Raw genomic sequence first — 27,591 nt, 5'->3', positions numbered from 1 at the left:
AACGTACCATCTGAGGTTTCTGCGACTCGGAGCTCCAGCTGTGTCTGTTCCCAGGCGGCATCTTCGCCAACGAGTTCGTCGATCCGTACGGAGAGAGGTTCTCCCCGTCATCCTTGATGTTCAGTCTTTTCTTCGATTTGTGAATAGCGGCGAACAGCTCCTCGTTGGACATCGTGCTTTTCGTCGGCGATAGAATCAAATTGGTCGGTGTAGTTCTGCCCGAGGATGTTTGCACGGGCGTGTTCCTACCGGAGTTCGGCATCGGCGAGGAGCAGTTGCTGGCAGCAGTCAGAGCCAAACGTTCGGCAACAGTTGGCATACTACGTCCGCACGGCGTGGACGACTTGAAACTATTGCCATAGCTGTGCCCGATCGGGGAAATTGGATTGTGCTTTAAAGCATCAGCACTAGAAGACTTCATAACGGGATCACGAACAGGCGAGGACGCGAAAAATCGATATCCCAACGCTGTTAGGCCTAATGGTGTTGCGAATCTAGATGAACAGAGGGAAACGTTTCAGAATGAAACTCTTTCAACTATTTTCTGACAATTTTTCGACTGAAATGCTCAATAATAACGTTTATATTCTCAAAAGTTAACAATTTCAAATAAACAAAAAAAGTATTTATATCGTTTGTATAAATATCAAGAAAAATGAACAAAATATAAGAAATGAACGCGTAGTAAGTATGTGCATATGTGCATAGAATCTTCGCGATTTATCGACACATTCAACTTTTTCTCGCGTTTCATACTTTTAATCTTAATAGACACATCTTTTGAGAATGTGGAAATAATAAATATTTCATAATTGATCAAATACTAAATAAATCCTGCTTTTGCTATCATTTCGTCGGATTAATTTCATTCGTTATACAGGGTGTGCGGCCAACTCTGGGAAAAATGTTAATAGGAGATTCTAGAGGCCAAAATAAGACGAAAATCAAGAATACCAATTTGATGATGGAGGCTTTGTTAAAAAGTTACTAACATTTAAAGTTCCATCAGTACTGAATTTTTTTCTCGAAAATACGCAGGATTTCGGGGGTATGTCTATCCACCAAAAACGATTGTAATTAACCCCCGCATCCGGAAATAATTTTTCCAGAACGATTCGAAATTTTTTTTTTCGTCGAAAAATTTCACACATTCTCGAATTTTTTTCTAGAAAGTGGGTAGGATTTCGGGGGTATGTCTATTCACCAAAAATTATTGTAATTAACCCCCGCAACCGGAAATAATTTTTCCAGAACGATTTGAAATTTTTATTTTTCGTCGAATTAGATTTTTGGTAAGGAATTTTTTTCTCGAAAGTGCCTAGGATTTCGGGGGTATGTCTATTCACCAAAAATTATCATAATTAACCCCCGCAACCGAAAATAATTTTTCCAAGACGATTTGACATTTTTTTTTCCTTTGAAAAATTTCACACCTTCTCGAATTTTTTTCTCGAAAATGCCTAGTATTTCGGGGATATGTGTAATGACCAAAAGTTATTGTAATTGACCCCCAAAACTAAAAATAATTTTTCCAGAGCGGTTTAAAATTGTTGAATTTAATTGTTAATAACTTTTTAACGAAGCCTCGGTCAAGAAATTGATATCCTTGATTTTCGTCTTATCTTGGCCTCTAGAATTCCCCATTAAAATTTCTGCCAGGGTTGCCCGAACACCCTGTATAAGTAGTTGAATAAAATATAATTCGTGAGCTCAATTCTTTTCCCTTTTATATTTCCTCTAATTTGTGTCCTCTTTCTTGCGCCTACCTGTTTCTGACATCCACAATAGGTGGCTGCTGATGACTCTGCATTAGGCGATCCTGTATCTCGTAGTTCTCTGCGTTTCGTTTGTTCAGCTCTACCTGGGAGCCAAATCGATTGGAATCCTGCTCGACCATCGTTTTTTGACCATGCCTCGCGAGCATGTGCATCGTGCTCAAGGAGCCGCGTCCCAGACCTCTGGTAATGTCTGGTGTGACACTACGGGGTGGTTCGACCTCCCTCTGCGGTCTTCTGGATGGCAACGTGTAAAACTGTTGATTGACATCCTTTCCTTGCGAGTAGTATTGCTGGTTCCTCGCGTTGTGCATGTGCACGATTTGACGTTGGTCACAGCCATGCTGGTACTCGTTGTAACCTGGCAATTGATTCTGCTCGAAGAATTTGTTGTTATTGTTGTAAAAGTGCCGTCGAGCATCGTGGACGTAGATCTGCTGAGGATGGGGAACCTGTCGTCCATAGTTCTGTTGATTGTCGCACTGCGTTTGAATTTTTTGGCTTGTTTGAGAGCTCTTTAGGATCTCTTGGATCTTATGATCCTTCTGGCATTCCTCGGGAGTCGGTGGCGAAATGTACGGCGGCGGTTGGACGTTTCCATGAGGCGGCACCGGGTCTATCGCCAGCAAAGTGTTGTCTGAAACAGAAAGACAAATAATTACCCGCATTTGCATTTGACGTTGCAACGTCGAACTTCTCTCTCCCTTACGATCAAATCATCTAACAATTAATTCAACAAGTTTTACAGGCTCTAAGAAGATTGCTTTTAAGCTACGAAGGTAAAATGAATATTCCTGTTTGTTAGACATTCGACTCTGTTTAATGTTGTTACTGTACACCGATATATTATAAATACGTACGAGCAATTGTTATTGGAAAATATCACCGGACAGATTTAGTACAGCAAACGAATTTCTATGTTGTTTGTTACTTGTCTCGTATATTCTCGTAACATCAAGTTAATTTTTAATAGCTGTTAGCGTAAACGAAAGCAAAGCAAGCACGATACGAAGACATTGCGAAGGCAAGCATGCAAGAAAAACGTGAGAAAACTACAGTGCAACAATAAGTCACTCGAGTCCGATATGGAACATACCTTTCGTAAATTATACAGAAATTTCTAAAAAAGAAAAAGAAATTAGAACGATAGTTTCTATATGGGACTCTCGTGTCTCTCTGATGAAGTTGAAAACAAAATGTACTCACCGGCCATGAACTATGGTACTACGACATGTATGTACGTGAGCTACTAGCGAGGTATGCCACACGCGCGTCAAGTGCAATTTTTTTTCTATAAAACTAGTACGCATGTGTGCACAAAGCTAATGTGCACGAATGCAAATAACGAAACGGAAGGTGAATCGAAAAAGAAGACACAAAACGAACGGTACGTGTATGGGATGGATGGGAGGTGTGAACAATGGTTAGTATTTACAGTAAGGGGGTGGATGGCACTCAATGTCTTACGAAAGTATTCCAACACTCGTAGTAAAAAATATACACGGTGAAATGTTTTTTAAGACAGTTTGATAAAGTGTACACCAATCGAGAAACATTTATTGCAAATACGAGCTGTGTAAGGGTCGTAGGTGTATGTGAACAGGCATGTTTAACCCTAGGGTGACTTTTCTTGTTCAAGTTTAAATTAGATACATTTCCACTTATGGTAGACAACAGGAAGAACAGAAAAAGATTCGATTCTACTTAGCTATTTCTGTGTACAGTGAATGTGAAATCACCGATAACACTGTTCCAAACATTTTGTTTATCACGTGATTCCATTATAGTATTTACATTTCTTCTTTTCTTAATTTTAAACGTGACATAACAATTTACGTACATTAAAATAATTTTAAGGCGTTAGAAGTCCTCCTAGGGTTAAAACTACGATGTAAACAGTGAATTGTCAGAGTAAAGTGTGTAACTGCATCGTTCTTAGTTCAGACTCGTGTCCAAATAGGTGGGAAAGAAAAAATTGTATTATTATTAAAAATAGAGGAAGAAAAACTGTTGCATGTCAAATATAAACGCCTTCGTTCAAAGACTTGCAGCTATAATTACCTACAATTTCGATGGAACGTGTCCCACAATTTCTTTGTATAAATTACTTTAATATAAGATAAACTGGACGTAATTTTGGTTGTAAAAAAATAAACATTTAAAATCGATGCACGAGTATAAAACAGAGGGGTTTATATGGCGGTAGGGGAGACAGGAAGTCTGGTTGCTTTCGGAAGAAACTTCAGTCGAGTGCAGATATTTACATATTTTGAAACAAAAGTGCTGAGAAAGTGTAGAAAAATTTGGAGTATTAAATGACCTTTGGTTCCAAAATGACAATGATGCAAAGCATAACGCGAGTATTTTTAATAGATTTTACTTTGCAAACACCACCCCAACGCCTTGATATTAATCGGAGCATTTACCAGTTCGATTTTGACTATTTAACATTTCTAAAACGACTCTAAATATAAATTTCAAAGGAATTAAAAAGAAATGACAGAAATCGGGAATTCCACAAAATGTAACGTACACAAATGTAAATATTAGTACACGGTTGTTTATGACTTGTAAAATTAGTAACGAGGGAACCTATGAGACGCTAATGTACAATATTAACCATGAATTGGAATAATTTTATAGCCTTCGTACAGCTCGTGTTTCAAATAAATGTTTTGCAACGATTACACGTGTTTAGATACTTTCGCGAGCCACTGTAAAACGAAAAAGTGAAGAACAAATAACAAAATGCAGCTGTAGTTTTCATTAAACATGACATCTATTCACATACATTCCTCGTTAACGTTTAACGACATCGTTTAGTCGGTATGTACATTCAAGTGGCAAGATGCGCTGTTCGTTATTGAACCGGATACAAAAAAAAAAAGAAGAAGAAATATACACATTTGTAAAAATACAGTGCACACGAGTAAAAGATGAGCCTTATACGGTAACACATATATACGTATGTACATGTACGGTACAAAAGTGCTGCATGCTCCTCTACCCAGGTTGTAAGTAGGTCTCTAGATATTAGTCGCAAGCTGATTAATTCTTGCTGCAGCGAAAGAAATGTGAAAAAAAGTGAAGCTCGAAGGGGGTGTCGATTGATTCCGCTAAATTACGTCTACGAATGATCACTGAGACGTGAATAATTAAGGACTCGTCGCGATCTAAATTAATCGAAAAAGGGAACCTTCGACGCTAGATTTACGGGCATCGATCCCACACATATTTTTATCTCTTTTTTTCTCTTAATTCGGATAATTCGCGTGAAATTCAATAGAATTGATTAACGTTTAGTTCTGTGAATCTAGCGTTGAGCAACTGTGTTTCAAACACGAACCTAGTAATTTCGAATAGACCTTCGATTGTATAGTAGGCGGGAGACTGATTGCTATGACGAAGTGTTCGAAGTTAGTTCATGTTAGTGTTAAACGCTACTTACAACGAGGGCCGAGTACGCATCGAACTAACATGCGATACGGCAAGTTTTTTTAGGCACACTTATGTCTTCACCACATGCCAATACCTATGGTCGATCGTTCCATTTTATTTATAATTTATCGGCGTTGTTATAATTCACGGCGAACGGTAGCGGTGCAGGTCGCGTGACAAAAAAAAGAGAAAGAGATAGGAGGAGATAGTTTACGAATATTAACAGAAACGTTACACCTCGATACAGATAAATTACAAAGGCGATGGTTCTTGCAACGCGACCATAATCGCGAGACAAACACCGTGTGGAAAAACAGTTAAAACTAAATTTAATTTAATTTTAATTTTATGGGATAAAACGTTATACAATTTTATGGTTTACAGACTCTTTTGCAACGGTTCATCGAAAATTGTTCATTTTATTATTATTGTTATTGGATCCAACGTGCAGTGTGAATGTCTTCTGTTTGAAACAGAAAATGATAAAAGAAGAGGCCAATTACTCATACGTCGTAAATGAAATCATGTTTAACCGAGTATCTGACCAATTCTCTCATCTTTACGCTTTCGTAATGTAATATATTGTTCCTAAGTACGCGTGTGACGTACAGTAATACTCTGTAATCGACTCTTGGTTCGCGATTGATTTCCGAGAATGGGCAATGTCCTGTCACGATATATTGAATATCACGCTTGATTTGTCTCCTTTGTTTTCCCATCGCGTTTCCGAATCTCCCAAACCGGCGACGAAACATTGTTTTAACAGTAACTTCTCAATTGCTGTGGCTCTGTGACGCTTACGATTCTAAAGAAATTAGAGCGGCAATTGATACCAATTACACGGCTGAACGGGATCGATGGATCAATTTTTCTATTTACATCGGCAATTTCTTGTCAAAATCACTTCAATATATTACTTATTTACACGATTGGACGGAACGTTCGTTTCGTAACAATTGTTACGGTGATTCAAAACTTAACCCATTATGTATCGAATTTAAAAATACTTTCTTTTAGTAAGAAAAATTATTTTACTGGCACACCGAATAGTATCAAGACAAACAATCATAATAACGCAAGGTAGAATTATTTTTTAACAACAAAAATCTGAAAACATTTCAGACTGGAAAAGTCAAGTAAATTATTATCGAATATAATTTTTTTTTTTATTTAGAATATTGTATAATAAAAAGACTTATAAAAAAATTATAGAACACTATATTTAGATTTCAATTTTATGCTCGAAAAATCTCACGAAATGAAAAAGAATTTTCTAAATATCCTCTAAATAAGACACTGGTACTTAATGGGTTAGGTATAAACATTCTGAGCTTCGAAATAATTGCTAACATTTTTACCAGTAATAGTGAAATGTTCACTCTTTTTGTTCGACGCATTTGACGATTAAGAATTGCTTCCTAAGTTATAAATATTATTACTGGAATTCGTTGATAGTCGCTCGTGTACCCGCATTAATCGCGTTTCAAGGGTTGAAAACGGAAAATAAATATTCTCTCGAAACGTCATACACATTTCCGTTGATCGAACAATCGTGTTCCTTTTGTTCGGTTTCGTGCCATGTTGCTCCACTTTTTCAATGGCCATAACGATATGCCTGCTATGATGATTACCAAGAATATACGATGATACCATTATGAATTACGTTTACTTCGAAGTTTTATGCGGTGTCACAAGCAGCTGATAGCGTTATCGCCGCAATTCCTTTTCTCTTGTTGCAGCACCGTCGTCGAAAACTGTGTTTCATGTTACACGGAAAGGAAATTTCAAAACTTTCTTGGGACTCGACAGAGTCCCAGAAATACATTACATGACACATCTGACCCAAGGAGCCTAATTAAAATTGATTTCCAGCAGAAAAATACAAAAATGATCACGTCTGTCCAGAATTTTCAGGGTCATCGATGACCCCTTTTTCTTTAAACGAACTATTAATTTGAAGAAAGCCTATTATATGAAATGTTGATTGTTCAAAGGAACGAGAGTCCTTCTGGTTTATTTTTAAAAAAATTATATTTTCCGTTAACACAAATAATGGCATTTATGATACATAAATAAACAAATCGGTTATCGAGCTAAAGAAATGTGTTACATGATTAGTACTACCGCTGTTACAAGTTATAATACGTGACCTATGTTATCTTTTGTGTCGTAACACGAAAAGTATTCATTATTGATTACAAATTAGGCGAGCAATAAAATTACTCTTTAAGCATACCACTTGTCACCTTCGTTATGGTATTCTCACCAAAAATTAATTTTTATCTTCGATTGCAAAAGTAAACGTCAATTTTGGGTGCATTCTCGATTATAAAATTTGGAATTTGAAGACACAGAAATGATATTATTTTTGCTGTCCAAATTATTGTTATGCTACGCGTGTTTCTCGTAAAATAAAGAAAAATTCGATGCTCGGATAAAAAAAAATGAATTCAAAGCAGTCGAAACAGTTTAAATTTTATCTTCGAGTACAGTGTCATATTTAATTCAATTAATGAAAATCTTTTGAACGATAAAAGGACAGATAGCGTGTGTCAACGTTTCATAACCTTCGACACTTTTTCAAGCAGTGAAAATTAATTTCAAGTAAATATAAAATACACACGGTACAAAATTAATGCAAGTAAACAAGACTTCATTTGACTTGTTAATATTTTTCAATATTCTACTGCTATTGTAAAATTTATTGCCATTTAAAGGAATAATATATTCATTACATCACTATTATTTATTCGAAAATATAGTTGTAAACATTTCTTCTAATAACTAGTGACTTGTTCATTCATTTGCATTGACAAGAAAAATTGGACAAATATTATCTTAACTGAAGATGACTTTCTTGTAAATTTTATAATTATTTAGAACTAATGAATCATAGAAATATGCCAAAAATAATTTATAAAAATTATTCCTAAATATCCACGTTGGGTTATTCTGTTATAAAAGAATTTATATTTCATGCAGTTGATAAAAAAATGTGTAAAGCAGGGAAAACGAAGAAATACAAAAAAATTCTACTTTTGTTTTAAAATTAGATATGTATGGTTTCGCAAAAAACCGACTTTGGTAAACGCTCGGACGAATCATTGATTGGAAGTTATTTAACTCGTGGTTATTTATAACAACATGGCGACACTCGTTATGAATTGAAATATTTCGTAACGTGAGATTGGCAATATTCAGCTTGATTATATTTAGTTAACGAGTAGCAGAAACGTCGACGGAAAATTCCTGCAGAGTCGTTCAATTAAATTTAATAAATGTTACACCTTAGTTGCTGTGCAACTAATTAATTGGAAACACTTAATTGGAAAATTATAAATTCTATTATACACGAAAGATCAATTGTATATCTTAATTTGTGATAATCGTTAAAAATGTTTAAATTCTTGTTTCCAAATTCTATATTTACGTAGAATTTTTTAATCTATAGCATGCTTCCTTGTAATAGAATTTATTGATAAAAATTATACAATTTTTACTGTAATGAAACCAATAATTATAATTATTTTCGTTCTCTAGAAATGCACAAAATGCATGTAACATTATAAAGATCAAATGAATAGTTTAATTACGATTAAAAGGGACAAAGACAACGGCTGTAAAATTGCCTGAATAGGAGAAAAAACATGCATAAGAGAATGAGTAATAGATAATTCAAATCTTTAACCTCTACTTGAGGTGTAATCAAAAAACATATTGGAAACAATGAATACTGGCAAATAAAACATTAAAATAGAAGATAAAAACGCGACAGAAAAATAACGGGATATTTACGTATCTGCGTTTACTGGGTATCGGTGATAATTTGGAAACGACGACACTAAACAAAGAATTATTACCTTCTGAATATCAGAACAGTCTTACTTCAGCTCGACTTTATCGCTTCACTGCGCACCAGCCATATTTTTCTTTGTAAAAATGCAACACAAAGCGATGTAAATTTAAAAACGAATAAAATTGCAAAATACATGCTTGACCGCCCTTGATAATCGCAATGTTGTAAAAATTAATCATGCGAGATACAGTTCGAGACACCTAACATGCTCACCTGGAATAATTTGTAATTTAAAGTTGTATCGTTTTGGAGATATAAATGTCATATTTTTTGTAAAAATTTGAAAGTGTATCGAATTTTAAATAAAAATGTTATGGATGAATAATCCTAATCCTAGTAATTAACGAGATATTTGTGCTCCGTTTCTCGAATATTCAAAAATAAATGCATAAAAATTCAAGATTACGGTTTGACACAGTTTTGCTTTGATATCTTCGATACTGAATTACGGACGTAATGAGGTAATATTATTTGCGTCGATAAACACTGTTTTAGTGAAATCTTTGATGATATTGAAACAAATTATCGAGAAATTATTAGGTTCAAAGTAATATATTTCTAGGAATTTATTGACATTTCATATATATGAAAAATCAAATTGAACCTTCGAATCTTCACCTAGGAAATAAATTTATACGCTAGATAATACCACTCTGCAAGTCGTACAACTTTTCCATATATCTTTCGTTGATCAAATAAATAGGAGATTCACTATCGATGTACAAGTTTATCGAAATAAATAAAAATGATATTCGAATTAAATATTCTCCCACGAACAACAACAAAGTCTTCCCTTGAGAATATTTTCTACATACTGTTCTCTCATATTTGTCACATTTAAAAAAGGAATTTTTCGCCACATTGGTCATATAACAAATTTGTCAAAAAACAAAGTTTTCGGGTCATTTGGGGCCCGATTGATCCTCGTAACATTAAGCGTCTCGCACCGATTCGTACCAGAGAAATTATGCCAAACGGAGATTAGTACTTTCTGAACGCAATTGTGTGAACAGCGACGTTTTTAAAAGAAAGGTATTCCCTTGACTTACTGTGTCGTCTCGTCGCTATAAAAAGAAGGTGCCTTGCCAGCATGATGGAACCCGACTGCAGCCAGTTTCGGTTGTCAAATCGCGTATACCGACACTGGTTTTACAACCGAATGTACGCGCGTATCGAGACTGGCGACCGCCTGTCTAGCGACAAGTTTTCCTCTTCGCTGGTGGACTGATACCGGCTTATCATCGCCCCCCTACTAAAAATGCGAATTCGTTCTCTCCAGACCACCGAACCCGTTCACGCGCGAAGACCTAACAACTTTCCGACGTGCGTGCAAGTATCCACGGCATTGGACGAACAAGAATCGACCGGTCATTGATAAACCGTTACGACAGGCTTAACGGAGACCTGTTCGAAATCGAAATATCCGCGCGAGGACCGATCTTTCGATTCCTCGGCTGGGTAGAATCGAGCAATAGATTCGCGAAGTTGCGTCAGTCCGATTCTACCGAGCTGACCCAACTCGACAAAAGAGCTTCGAAGGGGGTGAGATCGAAGGGGTTTCGAGGGCAGTATTAGCGACTTTAAACCGCGAACGTGAACAGATCGAAACGAACTGAGGGCTGCGGCATTCGCTCGAAAGTATTTCAATCCTCGAGCGAAGTAGGAGGGAATTTTGTTTATCTGGATTTGGAATTATCGGCCGGGATAAACATCGCGTCTGATGCAATTCCGTTGGTTATTGAGCCAGCGGCTAATGATGCTGATAAGGGCTAACAAAGTGAGGCTTCATTGGGGGCTCCCTGGAGTTTTCCAGCATTATCGTCTTTGGCCCCCTCCCCCCTACCCCCTCGCTCCCAACGTTATTACATTCCGTTCGTTAAAGATTTCCTATTTACTCTCGTCTGGCGATCGTTCTTCCTCGTCGATCGGCGCCAGGTTACAAAGGATAACAACTCAAACAACATTCTCGACGAGCAAACGGGGGCTGTTGTTGCGTCAGATTGATGGCTCGCGACTAACAAACGAACAACTTTCACCGGAATTCGGTCGATGGGGACGTCTCAACCTGTCAACCAGGTGCGACGAAATATTTCTGTCATGGAAATTTTTTAGACAGGTTAACGATGGATATGAATCGCGTGAAAATTGATTTGGAGAACCGAGGGAGCAGATTTCCAGTTACCTTGAAGAACATACGCATGATTTGGCGAGTCGAAAGTGAAAGAGTCTGCACGCGACGAAGGGAGGATGCATTTTTAATGGTCTCGATGGTGTGTAATCTGTGGACGATAGACCAAGAGGAGAAGTGAGATCCATAGTGCGTTAAAAACAAAGAAACTAGCGGGAACGCGACGGTTATCTATTAACCTTGCGAAAGGCATGCCTCGTTGGGATTGCTTTGTCAGAGTTATCGATGAAACTATTGAACTCTAAAATATTCCGCGCTGTATACGTAGCGAACGGCGGATTTGCGTTTATCGTCCCGTAACATTGCCGCGCACGGGGGTTTCGCGGCGCCTCGGTGCAGCTGGACGAAAATCGAACGGATCGATTGATCTGGAAAACGTGACTAGTTATGTTTCTCCTATCGTTAACGCGGAAAAACATTGTACGATCTCGTTATCGTGACCGTCGAACGGATCGTTTGTCGTTTGCCCTCATTAATTTCATGCAATGGCACTCTCCACGTTGTCACGGCTCTTCTTTTACGTAACGGGCACCGATCCGTCGATGAACTCCTACATCTGTCCCCTTTTTTTCTCGCCGATCGTTGTGTCGTATTGGTCCTTGATGAGATCTCCCGCCGATCGATCTATTTTCTGCTCTTACGTTTCGCCTTCGACGATTATCGCGTGCACGTTTTACGTAACGGCTCGTCGAAGGAGACGCAGAGGCGTTCCGAGCAATGAAACGTCTGCTTAGAAAGTCACGGAATCGACATTACTTCGAATACGAATTCAAGATGGTATCATTTTATTATTTACTACTTCATGACGTACTTGTAAAATCGTGGAAACGAACTATGGTAGGATATTTCTGCTATTTTCGCAGGCATACGTTGTACAAAAGGAGCAAGCAAACGAAAATTCTTTCATTTTCCGTTTAAAACAAATGGTTTTGCGAGTCGAGTACGCTGAGATATTATAATATTCTGTCGAAAGCACCCATTCGATGATCCTTTCATCGATCACCAGATCTCTGTATCGTTTCCGGAATATTTGAGCACTCTGGCAAGCTCGATATCCGTAGCCCTGGGTCGAGGACTCTTTGGAACCGTCGCGATAGGAATAGAGATCGTTACATTCATGTCGAAATTCACGTTGCTATCGACTCGAGGCTCCGGACTAGAAATTGTCTCCGGATAATTGATCCTCTCCTTCAACAATTCTTCCTGCAACTCCTCCGACGGCGTTCTACATATCTTGGACGATTTGTCCGTGTTGGTGGAGAACTTTTTGATAAACATTATCGGACTGTTCGCCATTCGATAGCTCTCGCTTCGTTTTACTTTACGTTCGACCCTATCGCCTCTAAACGCGTCGGATTTCTTCGCAGAACTATTATCAGGACACGTCTCGGAAACGTCCGAGGCGTCCGTATCGTTCTCGTTAGGACCGTCGATCGTGGACACGGCCAGCAACGATTTATCCGCGCATCTCGCGCGACCATCGTCATCCTTCGCATCGACGGATCGACTATCCAGCCTCGTGATTTTCCTACAAAAACTGGGCGTGTCGAGATCCGACACGAGCAGCTTCCTACTCAATTTCGGCGTGTTCCCGGTCTGCCTGAAACTTTTCGGGCACAGAGCCGACTTCTCGAAGTCGAGCCGTAAGTTCGATTTAACGTCTGTCGATTCGTCTGTTCTATTTACAATTCGATGGTCCCTCTGCCCGTCGAGGCTAACGTTACCAAGCTCCGGAGGGTGATTCTCGTCGCGAGCGGTCGCATCCGTTAACCTATCTACGTACGTTTTGTTAGGGCAGAGGTTGGATTTGTTAGAGTCCCGGACTTTGTTACTCGGCGCCAGTGCCAATGTTCCAGCGGCAGTACGACACGTGCTTTCCCCCGAAACCAATGGATTTCCGTTGGCGATCGCCTCGTCGTTCGTGCGAGGTTCGGTAAATGCAAACGGTGCTTCTAATCTACCGACGTAGCCAGTGCAATCACGTTCGTCAGAGCTCGTACCAGAAGCCGTCTTACCTTCGTCGTCTTGCACGTTCACGTACGCCCCGCGAACTTGCCGATGCGGAGTCGTGGGACTCGTGGGCCCCACCACGGTCGACGGCGTTCGTACGTAATCCGGGCTGGCCGCTCGATCGGGACTCCTCGCCGCTCTGATGATCAACTTGCCTAATTGCGGCGAAGTGGGCGGCGTCGATTTGCTTCCCCCGTCGACCGTGTCGTTCGTCTTCGCGACCGCTCGAACGTTCGGAATAGCGCGGTGCAGCAACGGCGACGGGCTCGGGGACGCCCCTTCTCTCACGAATGGACCTGAATTGCAACGTACACAGAACACACGTTAGTTGAAAATAATCGCTTGTAACTGGCCCACACCTTTAAACAATTTTTAAATGTACGCCTTCGATACGTGTTAAAAAAGATAGCATTTCATTTGCTCCTCTCGGTACGAGCATATTTTAGGTGGATCGTGAAAGAATGCAAAGTTAACCCTCACAACATCCCCTTAGTAGCCTTAGTAGCCTTAGTCCGTATCAAGCTGCTGAAATACTAAGATCGTAACCTTAAAAGTGGACCTGAGAGATCCAGGTGTGTCTCCACGTAAAATGGCAGTGATCATGGAAATGAAATATGTTTCTAACTTTTCGTCCACAATATATGAATTCTTAGCTTTGCATTCTTTCATGATACCTGTCCTCTGATCCAGGCTAGTCTCTTAAAATTGTACACAATATGCATGGTAACGTGTGGGGGAAACTCAGGTGGTCTATTTGGAAGCACGTAAACAATGAAAAATGTGTTCTCAAGTTATAGAAAAAATACAAGACTGTACGCGTCGAATCGTGGAAATTCTCAATCCTTCAAACATACCAGACATTTATTATATTTGTTGGCTACCTTTCCGCATGCCTAACGACAATGTTTAACGAACAAACTTTTATGAATGACCTAATAAATACAAATTCGAAGAACGAACAGGAAATATGTTGCGTACGACTCTATCCACCTATCAGAAAATCATTCATTCAAGAACTGTCCGGGTTGCTCGGCTGAAATGTGGCGGTGCACAGTCATGCATAAACCGCATGCGACGTATAACATCTAATGGAACTTCCTCCAATAACTCATGCGATTGATTACTCAAGAAATTGATTTAAGTTTGACCTTAATTAATCTCCCATTAAGGAAACCGGGTCCGATTACAATATCGCCAATTATCTCTGCCCACGCATTTGCACCGTATTGCTGTTTGTAACACGATTAAAGAATAGCTCGTTCGAAGAAAATAATAATAATAAAGAGGATAATAAATTGAACCACCGTTTACGCGAATTTCCTGCATTATATAATACAATCTGTAAAAAATTGCATCTCCTACACGCCTGTACTAATGCTAGTATACAAAATATACGTGTACTGTGTTGCATGAGAAGATTAAATTCTTTAGTGACTACTAATTCGCTAAATGAAACACACAGCGACCGAAATAATTATTGGTTTACTATTCGCAGTCGTATGTTTTCTGCTCCTATCTCTATGAATATTCTTGAAGATATATCACGGTAGTTGACACAGTTCCGCAAATATATGCCCTAACAATGTTGCACCACTCGAGTTTGGTTGCAACAGCCTAAAAGTTAAAATGCAACTTCAAAAATTTGTAAAAAATCATAGTCGATGCCTAAAAAAATATTTCAGGCGACACAAAATAAAGGATTATTATTTAGACCTATATTTATTTTATACAGAAATGTTATAACACAAAGTTTGTTATTATTATTAATAGGAGTTTATAGGTTCAACTAAACTTATCTGAAAAATGTACAATTATAAAAAATCTTGAATAAAATAGTTAATCAAATTATTTCGACCACTGTAAAATTATTTCAAGCATTAATATGATTAGAATTAATAAAGAACAACTGGTATCTTCTTTCGTTAGAGTAGAAGATTCTTAATAATTTCTTTATAATTTTCTTCGTGATTTTAATTCCTAGAAATGGTATCTATATTAACGGTAGTTATCGTTTAATTTAGTTCGTGAACAAGTTGGTATTATTATGTTCCAAGAAGAACTTTTGGCACCATCGGTGGGTCTGATTAAAGTGACAATGTGAAAGACTGCCGGACGCTGACTTAATAGTTGCCTATTAAGAATGAGCAAGTGCCTGTGGGACAAGATGATGCGCCCATAAGCCTCGTTTAAAGGCGTCATGGAAGCGACGTTGGTGTTTCATGCTGCATTCCTTTCAGGGGTTTTCTTTTTTCGGATACTTTACAATATCTACCAATCACATAAAAAAAGAGGATCAAACAAGGACTCTGGAATCAAACAAATCGCGTTATTCGTTGATTGTCTCTCTACGAAATGAGTATCGAGCGATAGCATAACATCAAGAACATCGAAAGAAAACGAAAATGTAAAATGTTTGATTTTCTTTTAATACTGTATCACTTTAACCCTCTATTGCACAACGCGACAGTTTGGAAACCTGATAAAAAGAATCGTTCCTGGAGTATCTTGAATCGTTTAATATACACTTATCATTTCTTCTGTTTTATGTGATTGGCAATCCGTCTAGCTATTTACAAAATGCATGATTGTACATGATCAGGTTAACATGCGTTAATAAGATTATTATGGGTCTTAAACTATAAAACAGTGTTTCTCAAACTTCGCCTTTTCGCGGACACCCTCGACAACGGAAAACACGTAAGCCAACTAGAGTAAAATTAAACTATTATGTTTCAAACATATTGTAAAACTGAATGTAAATTAAAAATTCTTATCTAATTCCATCTGTACACAAATCTAGTGAACTCTGTAATAATAAATTAATCGACTTTCAGATAAAAATCAAATAAACTGTGCTGTATTTTAATGCTTTAAATAAGCAGAATGGAAAATGTGATAAGATTGACGTTCAGAAACGAAACGGTAAGAAAATAATATTGGTTCAGGTTCCAGGTTCGATCTTCTTGTATTTGAACAAGGCTAATAAAGAGCAGGCTGTTTGCACGACCATGCGGTGCAGAATTGAATAAAGAATGTTATGGCCTTACTGCGTGAAGCATTTTTCTAATTCCGCTATAATATGCCTCTATTATTCGTTCGAGAGCTGGCGGACCGTCAGGGGTCCACGATCACAGTCTAAGAAACACTGCTATAAAGTGTCAACGAACGAAATTGTTAGATATTATTATCATTTGAACACGAATTAATGGTAAACGAACAGCGAGACGTACCTGGGTTGAACGTAGTGTGGGCCCCTTTCCTTCTTTTCAAACTGTCGGACGAGTAGACGACTTTGCCCTCCGAGTCCAGCGTGACTCTGGCGCCCTGTCGTTTCCTCTCTAAAGAGGAGTCTGGCTTTTTTGGTAATTCGCTTAAACTAACATACTCGGCGTCCTTCTTGAAGATATCCGAGTTCGCGTAGGTCGTGGATCGAACTGGAGCGGTGCTAGACGACGAACCGGTATCCTGACGTTTGTCGTTGTTGTTTCTCACGTCGGCTATAGTGACATAGTCGCCGGAGTCTGCGGTTACTTCGTCCGGAACCGCACTCTTCGTCGCGTGCTTCCTGCCAGGAAGCACGCCGCGAAGCTTGCCCAGAACCCCGCTGAGCGGACTGATCTTGGACGATTGCTGTCCAACGGCGGATCTATCGTTGATCGGCAAAGGTAACACCTGAACGGTGGCGTACAGATTTTTATCCTGCCCGTTGATCACCTCCATCTTGGACGTTCCGACGGTGGCGGACATGAGGACCGCGCCTCCGGTTTGTAGATCGGACTTTCTCGTCTCGTTCGTCTTCTTTACTTGATCCGTTTCCCTCGCGTGCTCGTCGTCCGAACCCGGTGGCGTGATCACGCACATGGACGGTATACGACTAGTATTGATCGCCGTTTTCGAGCGAATTCTCTCGATTCTCTCACAGCCTTCGAGATCACTGGACTCGGAGTACTCGAATTCCGAGCACGAACGTCCCGTACAGGCTGGACTCGAGGCCGATTCCACGGGCGAGGATGAGGTATTGTGTCCGCTGTCCGGAGACTCGCCACCATTTTGGTTTTGTCCATGAACCTATCGATCAGACGAATTTCATGTAAAGGGGAAACCACTGTGATGGGTTCAAAAAATCGAAGTTCTCTTTTCAATGTTTGGGGGCTTAAGAATAACCTCCTAAAATATTAATGGAAATCTCGCAAAAATGACAAAGTTACAGAAAATGTAGGAGACATAGAAAATGCGTAACGAAAGTTGTGTTTTGATGTTTATTCGCAACATATCCTTCTGTTTTATAGGATAGGAGATAAAGCGCACTTGAAAACGAATTTTGTTCCAAGTCGATACCGTAGTTGGTTCTAAAGAAAACAACTACTTAAGAAAAAGACTGGCTAGTAATTACGCAAACTTTGTGTATTTAAATTTAAGTTAATTTTTACTTAAATAAATAATTTATGATCCAGTTTAGTCGTACGATCAGTAGGAATTGCTGAAACTTCTTTAGGTATGTAGTGTCAAAGTAAATTTCAAAATACACATAGAAGATAAAAAAAATTATAATATTTGATATGATCGTTATATAGGGGATGAAATGCCCTTTAAAACGAGCGGTCGTACGAGTCGATAGCTTTATTAGTTCCGGAGATATAGCGATTTTAATTTCAAGTCGACGCGGTGGCTAGTTTCGGAGATACGAGGCCTCGAAGCGTTTGTTTACGTTCATTGAGATCAATGAACTCGCGCGCGCGAAAATAGTAAACAGTGCGTAGTAAATTCTTGGAAATACTACGCGGAAGTAGGTCACGACAGTCACGACTCACGTGCGACAAAGAGGTACGACGCGACGCGTCAGACGGAGACAGAGATAGTCAAATTGAGAAAAATACCCTTTTACATAAATTACGATATCTCGAAAACGGATAGTCGGATCGACAAAAAACAAAAGCCATTTTAAAGGGGAAGGTTCACCGCTTCTAACATTGGCTCAATAATTAATAAAGCACTAATAGTTTCGGAACTGTACGCTTCTAAAGTTTAACTATTTTTATGCGCGTTAATAGCCTTTTCTACGGAGGAGAGCGGAATTATAAAAATTACCTTTTACATAAATTACGATATCTCGAAAACGGAAAGTCGGATCGACGAAAACCAAAAGCCATTTTAAAGGGGAAGGTTCGCCGCTTCTAACGATGGTTCAATAATTAATAAAGCACTAATAGTTTCGGAACTGTACGCTTCTAAAGTTTAACTATTTTTATGCGCGTTAATAGCCTTTTCTACGGAGGAGAGCGGAATTATAAAAATTACCTTTTACATAAATTACGATATCTCGAAAACGGATAGTCGGATCGACAAAAACCAAAAGCCATTTTAAAGGGGAAGGTTCACCGCTTCTAACATTGGCTCAATAATTAATAAAGCACTAATAGTTTCGGAACTGTACGCTTCTAAAGTTTAACTATTTTTATGCGCGTTAATAGCCTTTTCTACGGAGGAGAGCGGAATTATAAAAATTACCTTTTACATAAATTACGATATCTCGAAAACGGATAGTCGGATCGACAAAAACCAAAAGCCATTTTAAAGGGGAAGGTTCACCGCTTCTAACATTGGCTCAATAATTAATAAAGCACTAATAGTTTCGGAACTGTACGCTTCTAAAGTTTAACTATTTTTATGCGCGTTAATAGCCTTTTCTACGGAGGAGAGCGGAATTATAAAAATTACCTTTTACATAAATTACGATATCTCGAAAACGGATAGTCGGATCGACAAAAAACAAAAGCCATTTTAAAGGGGAAGGTTCACCGCTTCTAACGATGGTTCAATCATTCATAAAACACTAATAGTTTCGGAACTGCACGCGTCTAAAGTTTAACTATTTTTAATACGCGTTGATAGACTGTTCTAAGAGAGTGAAAACTGAGGATTCTCTTCTTTCGTCTTTCCTACACATATATTTCCTATTTACATCGAAAACTAATCAGAGTTTGGTACCAAATTTTTCCCAGTTTTTTTACAAAAAAATATAAATCATTCAACACATTTTTCTCCGAAAACAAACAATAAAAATAGAAGTGAATATTGTAAAATTCATTGTACGTATACTATAAGAATAGTCGTGAAGTTAAATGGCGCTAAAATAATATCGCGTGTTAGAAATTCTAAACGAAATTTTAAAAACGGTCATTTGGTCGCGGTAGGTTTAGTGTAAAATCGATGAGGATCGTCTGAAAGTTAACAACACATTATTCTCACCATAGCAACAACGGTAAGGCTAGACTTTCTTTCCGGTGGTGGAGGCGCCATTAACGCGGTACAAACTGTGCCCGCGGAACTCGTTGTCGTAGAAGTGGACCCCCTTCCGAACAGTTCGTACTCGTTCTCGACAATCGGTGAGGTAGGATCGGAGCTGATGTCATTGGACCTTGTCAAGGGACTCTGAGGAACTGGATCCTCTTCCCTTAAAGTTTTCAGGCCGGAGTCCACGTGGAACGAGGTGTAATACCCTTCCGTGTCGCAGGAGTACACGGACGATGTTTCACCATCGTCGGAGAAGGGCACTACGGCAATATCTTGAATGATATCTGGAGTCAATGTACCCTCTGACGTCACCGAGGATGAGGCTGAGGTGTCTCGTCCCTTAAATCGTCGCATGTGACTCAAAGACGTTGACGATGTGCCGATCGATGCTGTCGTTGTGGATCTACGTAGAAACAGTTTTTCATCGTTAAAGAGTATGGTAAAAATAACAGTTTCACGACGAATTTTAAACGCATAAGCCTTGATCCTTAGAACCAAGCACGCTGTTAACCCTTAAACGACGACGGTTCCATTATGGAAACGCTTGTATCGAAAGACACGTTCTAGTATTTGTCACACAATTTTTAAGAGATGTTAAAATCTACTAAAATCTGAGTACAGTGTCTTTGATCATCTTTGTTCGAGAAGTTACAATTATCAGAGACGTATCGTCACATATAAACAAAGATAAAAGAGCAAAATGAAGCGTTACCATAAATGGACCCAGGCCAGACCATTTACCACAAGCTTTTTCAAGTACCGAGAGTTTCTTTAAATTATTAAAAATCCCCGATCGTAATAAAAAAAGAAGTATAAACTCAATAGAAAGTACTCTATAAAGAACCGACTGTTAATTAAATAATTCTGTTTGGTAAGACGTTTGATCTCAAATAGTTTTAGAAATAGAAAGTGTTATGTAATTGAAAACAAAAGAGTTTTAACCTGCCCAAGCTGAAGCCCGCCTTTTAAGGGTTAATGTATTTATATACTATACAGAAATCATAAGTTGCCGATGGATTGTCACATGTGCAAATATATCGCATGAAAAAGATCGATAAAAGGAAACATCGAGCCAATGTAATCGCTAAGAATCTAAAAAATCGGATTTACGGATACTCGACAACTTACGATCTGTACACAATACATACGTCCCAAAGCAAATCTTAAGAAAGTAGCGAGAAATTGATCTAAAATTTAGAGGCTAGTAGCAAATCTTTACAGCACATTCATCGCGCATTAATCGATCACATTGTATCATCGCACCAAACTTGTAAAGTATAACAGACACGTGGCAATTAAGGGTTACTTCACTACGAAGTTTGCGAAGAATAATAATTACGATCTGCAGCCTCATTGATTCTAAAGAATCTTAGTCATATCACGGTATTTCAATAAAGTTTTTAAAGTTTTAATGTACGATATAATTTGTAACAAGCAATTGACGTTTACCCAGGAACAATTGGTTATCACTCTGTAGGTCTTTTGATAGTTAGGCTGAGAATTAGGAGTATCATACGGGTGACTTGCTTCAAAATTTATTATCTTATACATTATCTAGACTTTTCGTAAATTAACATTATACGTTTGAGAGTTATAATTATAATGTACAATACATATAAAATACATAAATCACGTTTGAACAGAAGTCAGGCAAGTAATTTTTTTTATTCTTTTTCCTAGATCGCTTGCCTCTGCGTCTGTTCAAAAGTTTCACTCAGATTCTTTTTCCTCCACCCCCGTGGCTCAGTCGAAGAATAATACTACATTATAGCGACTCGTGCAAAGCGAGTATGTTCCATAATTCGTGGTACAAAAGGAAATTATTCTTTATCTCGATATAAGCAGAAAATCGGTTTTAAAGATTAGTTGGTTATGGTATATTAAACGGATCTTTAACTCAATTTTTTCGTTAATGCTTTACAATTACATATATCGGTTCGAGAATTGCTAATATTCTTTCCGTCATTTTACTTGTTCGAAATCATGCATTACTTTTTCTTTTAACCACGTACGATTTTATTTTTAGCACACACGACTTCGTTAATGTAATGCAAAAGGTGCTCGTTACTTTGCCAATGTTATATAAATTGATGAAAGTCTATGCTGACTCGTAAGATTCGTTGAATCGACGAATCAGAAATCTACGCGTACGTCCAACAAATCTTCAAAATCGATTCCTTCCACAATGAAACCTGGAACGAAAACAAGCGGTCTCTACATTGCAGAGAAATATTTGAATGAGGAATCCATTCCTTTCCGGTTGTACCACCCAGTTCCACAAACCTACAAAAATAGAAGACGATACGAGTTCGGCCAATTCCTTGCGAAAAGTGAATAAGGTCATTTGTTAGAATATATCAGTAATCGTACACGTATTGTCGCTCAAAAGTTTGGAACACTTTCGAATTTTTAGTCCATTAACAGAACCATACGAAAAGTAGACAAAATGGTAAAATTGTCATTTGTGTTTAATAGGGAGACGTGTCTCTCAAAGATAAAAATGTATGCAAAGAAAAATAATTTAAATAAAAATAATTTAACTAAAAATCATTTTCAGCGACTGTTTAAAATAAAGAAGCATCGTATACTCTGTGCTCGACATTAGTCGTAAATTAATCTCACCTATTTTAGTTTTCAAATTTTTAATATCTTCACGTATTTTTAAACTTATTAAAACAATTGTCATTTTAAAGAATCTGGTGCATGGTAAGTGAAAGAGAGAGATGACTATAAATTCACCTGGGTTCAACGACTAAACTAAGATTGAGAGTCCACTTAAGAGTTAACCAAAGTTTCAGTTAACTATTATAATAATATTAACAGTATAGAATATAAAAAAAACACATTATATTTTGCTAATTATTTAAAAAAACCTCAAGTGTACAATGTAGGGGAACTACCCCTGTACGTTTGAAAAATTCGAATGAAATCGTACGTAAAGGGGTTAATATGCGAAGAAAGTACTTTTTGTTTTGTTGCTGTATATTGATTTTTAATATCGTTAAATTATAAATAAAATAGTATAGAATATAAGAAAAAACATTATATTTTGCTAATTATTTAAAAAAAACTTCAAGTGTACGACACTAGGAAAACTACCCCTATACGTTTGAAAAATTCAAATGAAATCGTACGTAAAGGGGTTAATATGAGAAGAAAGTAGTTTTTGTTTTGTTGCTGTATATTGTTAAATTATAAATAAAACAGTATAGAGTATAAAAAAAACACATTATATTTTGCTAATTATTTAGAAAAAGCCTCAAGTGTCCGATACTGAGAGAACTACCCCAATAAGTTTGACAACTTCGAATTAAATACGTAAAGGGGTTATAATGAGAAGAAAATGGTTACATTTCACGATCGAGGGTTGGTTTCAAGCTTTTGAAGGGCAATGCGTGTTAAATAATGGTACGAAGGTGTCCGTGTTTCCGTTAGATAGCGTTAAAGTGATAATCTTCGAACCTCCGACAGGCATACCTTGGTTGATGCGTGGTGGTGGTCGTTTCGCTTCCAATACTCGCCCTTCCACTTTCGGATGATGCACTCCAGTTTCCAGAGCTCGAGTGCGGTGGGTCGTCGCGACTGCTTCCCTTTCGTCTTTCTCTCCTTTGGGCGGCGCTTTCGCGCAATTTCACGCTCGGTTGTCTTTCCGTGGTCGGAACAGACACCGGTATGCTCGAGGTGCTCTTCCCGCTCGAGCTCGACGAGCTGGGCTTCCTTTCGTGAGACTTGTCCTTCCTGCGCCTGGTTGTTACCGTTTCGTAAATATTTGTTTCTTCCGGTGATCTCGACTGACCTTGATCCAGCTCTGACCTCTCTGTACCCGAAGCGGACGACTCCTGTTGGTCTTGCTGCTGCTGTTGCTGTTGCTGTTGCTGTTGCTGTTGCTGTTGCTGTTGCGCGGACTTCGGACTGATCAGTTTCAGTCTCGACATACCCCACGCCTTCAACGTGTTGAAATGGGACTTTTTCTCTGTCGGCGATTCCTTCTTCGACGAGCCGAGGATGTCCGTGCTCGCCGATCGTTGGGTCCTAGACGCGATGGCCGACATCGTCTCCTCCGCTTCTTCGCCGATCGCTTCCCTGAAAATAAAAGTGGCAACGCGCGCCTTGAGATCGGTCCTCCCCGTCGATCCGCTATATTTTATACGCATATCTAAGACAACATGCCTTACTGTATTCAAAACCATTGCACACGTTTAATTTTAATTTTATTAATCGTATGAGTATACTTACTAATCATCACGACGCTATCGATCGTTTCCGCAACTCAACGCATTAAATCGATCGGTGCTTCCCTGCGTGCTTTACACCCAAGATTACTACTCTTTGTTTCTCTCGTTCCGTGTTTTGATTTTGTACAGAGTGTCTTACTTTACGATTTTATTATTCTTCCGTATTTGTACCTTCCGTTACGTGTTTCGTAAGGTTTCGGCAATTAAAATAGTACCGATAACAATAACAAGATCAAGTTCTCGACTAAAATAATTTCCATTTTTTAGTTAATGATTAAAGTATAAATAAAGAAGAATATAATGTATTACTACGAGTATCGATAAAATTGATGGCTGTACCGAGGTAGAATTTCTTGCAAAACGGAAACTTCCGAGTTGGGCTTACTGAAACCAGCACTGGAATTGTTTTCGGGATTAAAATAATTTCTGTGACAAGTGCATCGACAAAGTGCGAGAAATCGTACGGGAAGATGGCCATTCTGCGAGTGATCGGTATTTTCGAACACATTTTGTTCGAATAAAGTTTACTTGACAAATACTTATGCAACGATCTGTTGTATGGTGTTATTCGATGAAACTCACCCTCCTATAGCCTGACGAATTTCCTTCTGATCGGTACCAGCGATCGTGTTTCGTCTCTTTCCCCTGGGCCTGCGGGGCCGCGATCGTCTTTTCACAGATGTTTCTTGACTTTCCGGACCGGACAGCAGAGATCTTCTTCTCATGGTCATTCTCTGGAATCCTTTTCCGCTGACATCCACCGCCACGATTTCAGCGGGGAATCTGCGACACGAATCATATTTCTCTTACGACTCGAAATGTACAACGATAAAAATCACCGTTAATATATACGCGAAACGGACTCTTAATGTACTTTACTGTCACATCGCTCGAACTCGAATGGCACATCGAGAGCTCTATTTCCGTCAACCTTTTATCAGTTTCATATATTTGCTAGATTGTGTTTCTAATCAGTTAATACAATGTAATCGAATTAAACGATTCTGCCTTATCTTGATTAAATGGCGATAGTGCTATTAGAACGATAATTATGAAAATAAATACGATTTACAAGAAGTTATTTTATATGGTTAAAAACAATCTAATCCATATTTCTTAATACACTGCCAATATTACAAGTTTGTTTAATTTTTGGCTCGTTTATCATTATGATCGAAGCTGTTGCTTCGTAAAAATACGCGAAATATAAAATAAAGGGACAAATTTTGTCACGAAATGTTTCATTTGTATTACTTTTCTTAAAAAAAGAAATTACGATCTATGTGATTAATACACTGCTATGCCAATATTACAAGTTTGCTTCATTTTTTGGCTCGTTTATCATTATGATCGAAGCTGTTGTTTCGTAAAAATACACGAAATATAAAATAAAGGGACAAACTTTGTCACGAAATGTTTTATTTATATTACTTTTCCTAAAAAAAGAAATTACGAAGGGTCTATGTGATTAATACACTGCTATGCCAATATTACAAGTTTGCTTCATTTTTTGGCTCGTTTATTATTATGATCGAAGCTGTTGCTTCGTAAAAATACGCGAAACATAAAATAATGAGACAAATTTTGTCACGAAATGTTTCATTTATATTACTTTTCCTAAAAAAAAGAAATTACGAAGGGTCTATGTGATTAATACACTGCTATGCCAATATTACAAGTTTGCTTCATTTTTTGGCTCGTTTATCATTATGATCGAAGCTGTTGTTTCGTAAAAATACACGAAATATAAAATAAAGGGACAAACTTTGTCACGAAATGTTTCATTTATATTACTTTTCCTAAAAAAAAAAAATTACGATCTATGTGATTTCAAGACGCTTCGACGTCGTTTAACCCGTTAACGAAACCAGCGTTTCGTATCGTACGAAATTTAGTATCCGGACGATCGATAAAAGTTTACTGTCTCTTATTAAATATTTTTACGGTGGCATAAATGTCCTTACTTGAGAGCGATGGCTTGAACCTGCTCCTCGGGGCTGGGTAGCTTGTGATCGACGGCGTCGTCGTCCGTAGTATCCCCGAGGATCCTGGACATGCAATCCGGTGGTACGGTGACGTCCCCCAGCGCCTCCGTGGACGTCCATCTTCGCAGATCTTCGATAGCGGCCGGCTGTAACGACGAATTACACGTGAAATTAAAGTTGCCATCGCCTCTTTGATTCTAGCTGGGTTAGGGTGTTGCAAGGGGGCACGGTACTGCTACATTGCTTCTGTTTCAACGAAACTTGACGCTGCGGCGAAAAGCGACCGACGTGTTTTACGCACTACGGCCCTGCGTGGGCACAACCATTGTCGGATGTCACCTCGTGACCAACCGGGTTTCACGCACAGAATACGGAACGGATTATATTACAGACTGGTCCCTTTCTACCCGGTGCACTCGTTACAAACAAGGTGAAAATGGATGGACTATATTAAGACTCATAATCGTCGCTACGTGCGAGCTTGCCCGTTGTTCAAAGGAACTGATGATTTATCCATCCCTGCTCTGGATTAGACTCGTAAAAATACTGTGATCGTTTCGTCTTTGTTAAAACCATATATAATAAATTCGATGACATGATATTTAAATTATCCAACCTCGAGATAAATTCATTTATGCTATATGCACTTTGGTCAGTGTACATGTTGCAAACAAGATGAAAATGGTCGAAGAGATGGACTGTATTAAGATTCTGAAACAAAAGCTTGAAGGGAGATTTCGTATTTACCTTAGGAGATTGTTTTACAAAGTATATTTGTCGAAGAAATGACAAGATCGACATTTTTATCAGAAAAATTGACAAAGCTAGATTTTCAGACGAGGTTGAATGGTTTCGAGAGGGGCACGTTCTAATGATAGTAGCTTTCTTATAGGTGGACGTGTAGAAGACATACGTCATTATCATCTCTTTTAAATGGAATCGTGTATTTTTTATTACATCAGTCGATTCATCTTGATATCACCTTGGTATCGTAGAAAAATTTCATAACAATTCGAAACTTACAAACTGATCTATAACAGATTAAATGATTAAGTGGTTTGTTTGTATCTGGTAGTTAGAGATTACTGCACGACAATGCACCATCTTATCGTTCATATATTTGTTAAAACTGCCAAGAATTTTTGAGTATCCAATATTTTCAAAATACTCGAGATTTTTAAACTTTTTTTAGTCTCAGGACAATCTTAAAGTAACTCGAAATTTTAGTCTCGATTTGCATGAAGAGTATCGAAGTCTCATTATCACATCGATGCACTAAATTGCTTCGCCAGCAATAAGCAATCCCAGACGTCATTTAGACCAATTTATCACGAAATATATGAAAGTCACCCTGCCTACTATGAAAGAGAGTTGATTCGTTTCCGATAGATGGAAGGTAAAAAGAAGACAGAACTTCGCGTTATCACATGACTCATCGTGTTAGATCGACCAGGTGCTGCTTCTAATAAATGACCATGTGCTTCTAGTTCTATTAGATTTCCCGCCATGTACAAGCATTACCACTTCCTAAACACGCAACAATACTGTAAATGTACGTACACTAGGTCGAAACCGGTATTAATGAAGATACAGTTAGAACACGTTTCGAGGTCTGTAGTGTTTTAGACTCATTAACCATCGATGGACAAATACTCTCTTTTATATTTTTGGCTACTAGATAAATTAGAGATCTTTTTTGATCTTTTATTATTCCTTGTTCATTTTTTAATTATACATGCACTTATTTTATAAAATTCTTTTAGAGAAAGAGAATTGAAAACTCTTAAAATAATGTTTTGTCTTCGAAGAA

General features: G+C 38.2%; 1 protein-coding gene across 1 annotated transcript in view; it reads right to left on the bottom strand.

Moving 5' to 3' along the window:
* LOC122399313 overlaps positions 1–27,591 on the bottom strand; it is a 117,612-nt gene that overhangs the window by 2,211 nt on the left and 87,810 nt on the right. Inside the window, exons 3-10 of the mRNA XM_043399915.1 lie at positions 25,761–25,927; positions 24,379–24,579; positions 23,039–23,644; positions 19,517–19,964; positions 16,498–17,335; positions 13,273–13,563; positions 1,767–2,412; positions 8–494 (exon numbers count right to left, since the gene is read on the bottom strand). Of these exons, the coding sequence (XP_043255850.1) occupies positions 8–494; positions 1,767–2,412; positions 13,273–13,563; positions 16,498–17,335; positions 19,517–19,964; positions 23,039–23,644; positions 24,379–24,579; positions 25,761–25,927 (3,684 nt within the window). The remainder of the gene's footprint in view (positions 1–7; positions 495–1,766; positions 2,413–13,272; positions 13,564–16,497; positions 17,336–19,516; positions 19,965–23,038; positions 23,645–24,378; positions 24,580–25,760; positions 25,928–27,591) is intronic.

Source organism: Colletes gigas, unplaced genomic scaffold (assembly GCF_013123115.1).
Source record: "Colletes gigas isolate AHSC1104 unplaced genomic scaffold, ASM1312311v1 Colletes_gigas_Sc00013, whole genome shotgun sequence".
Classification (NCBI taxonomy): Eukaryota; Metazoa; Arthropoda; class Insecta; order Hymenoptera; family Colletidae; genus Colletes; species Colletes gigas.
The sequence above is the reverse complement of the archived record's forward strand: the minus strand, read 5'-3'. Positions and strand labels throughout refer to the sequence as shown.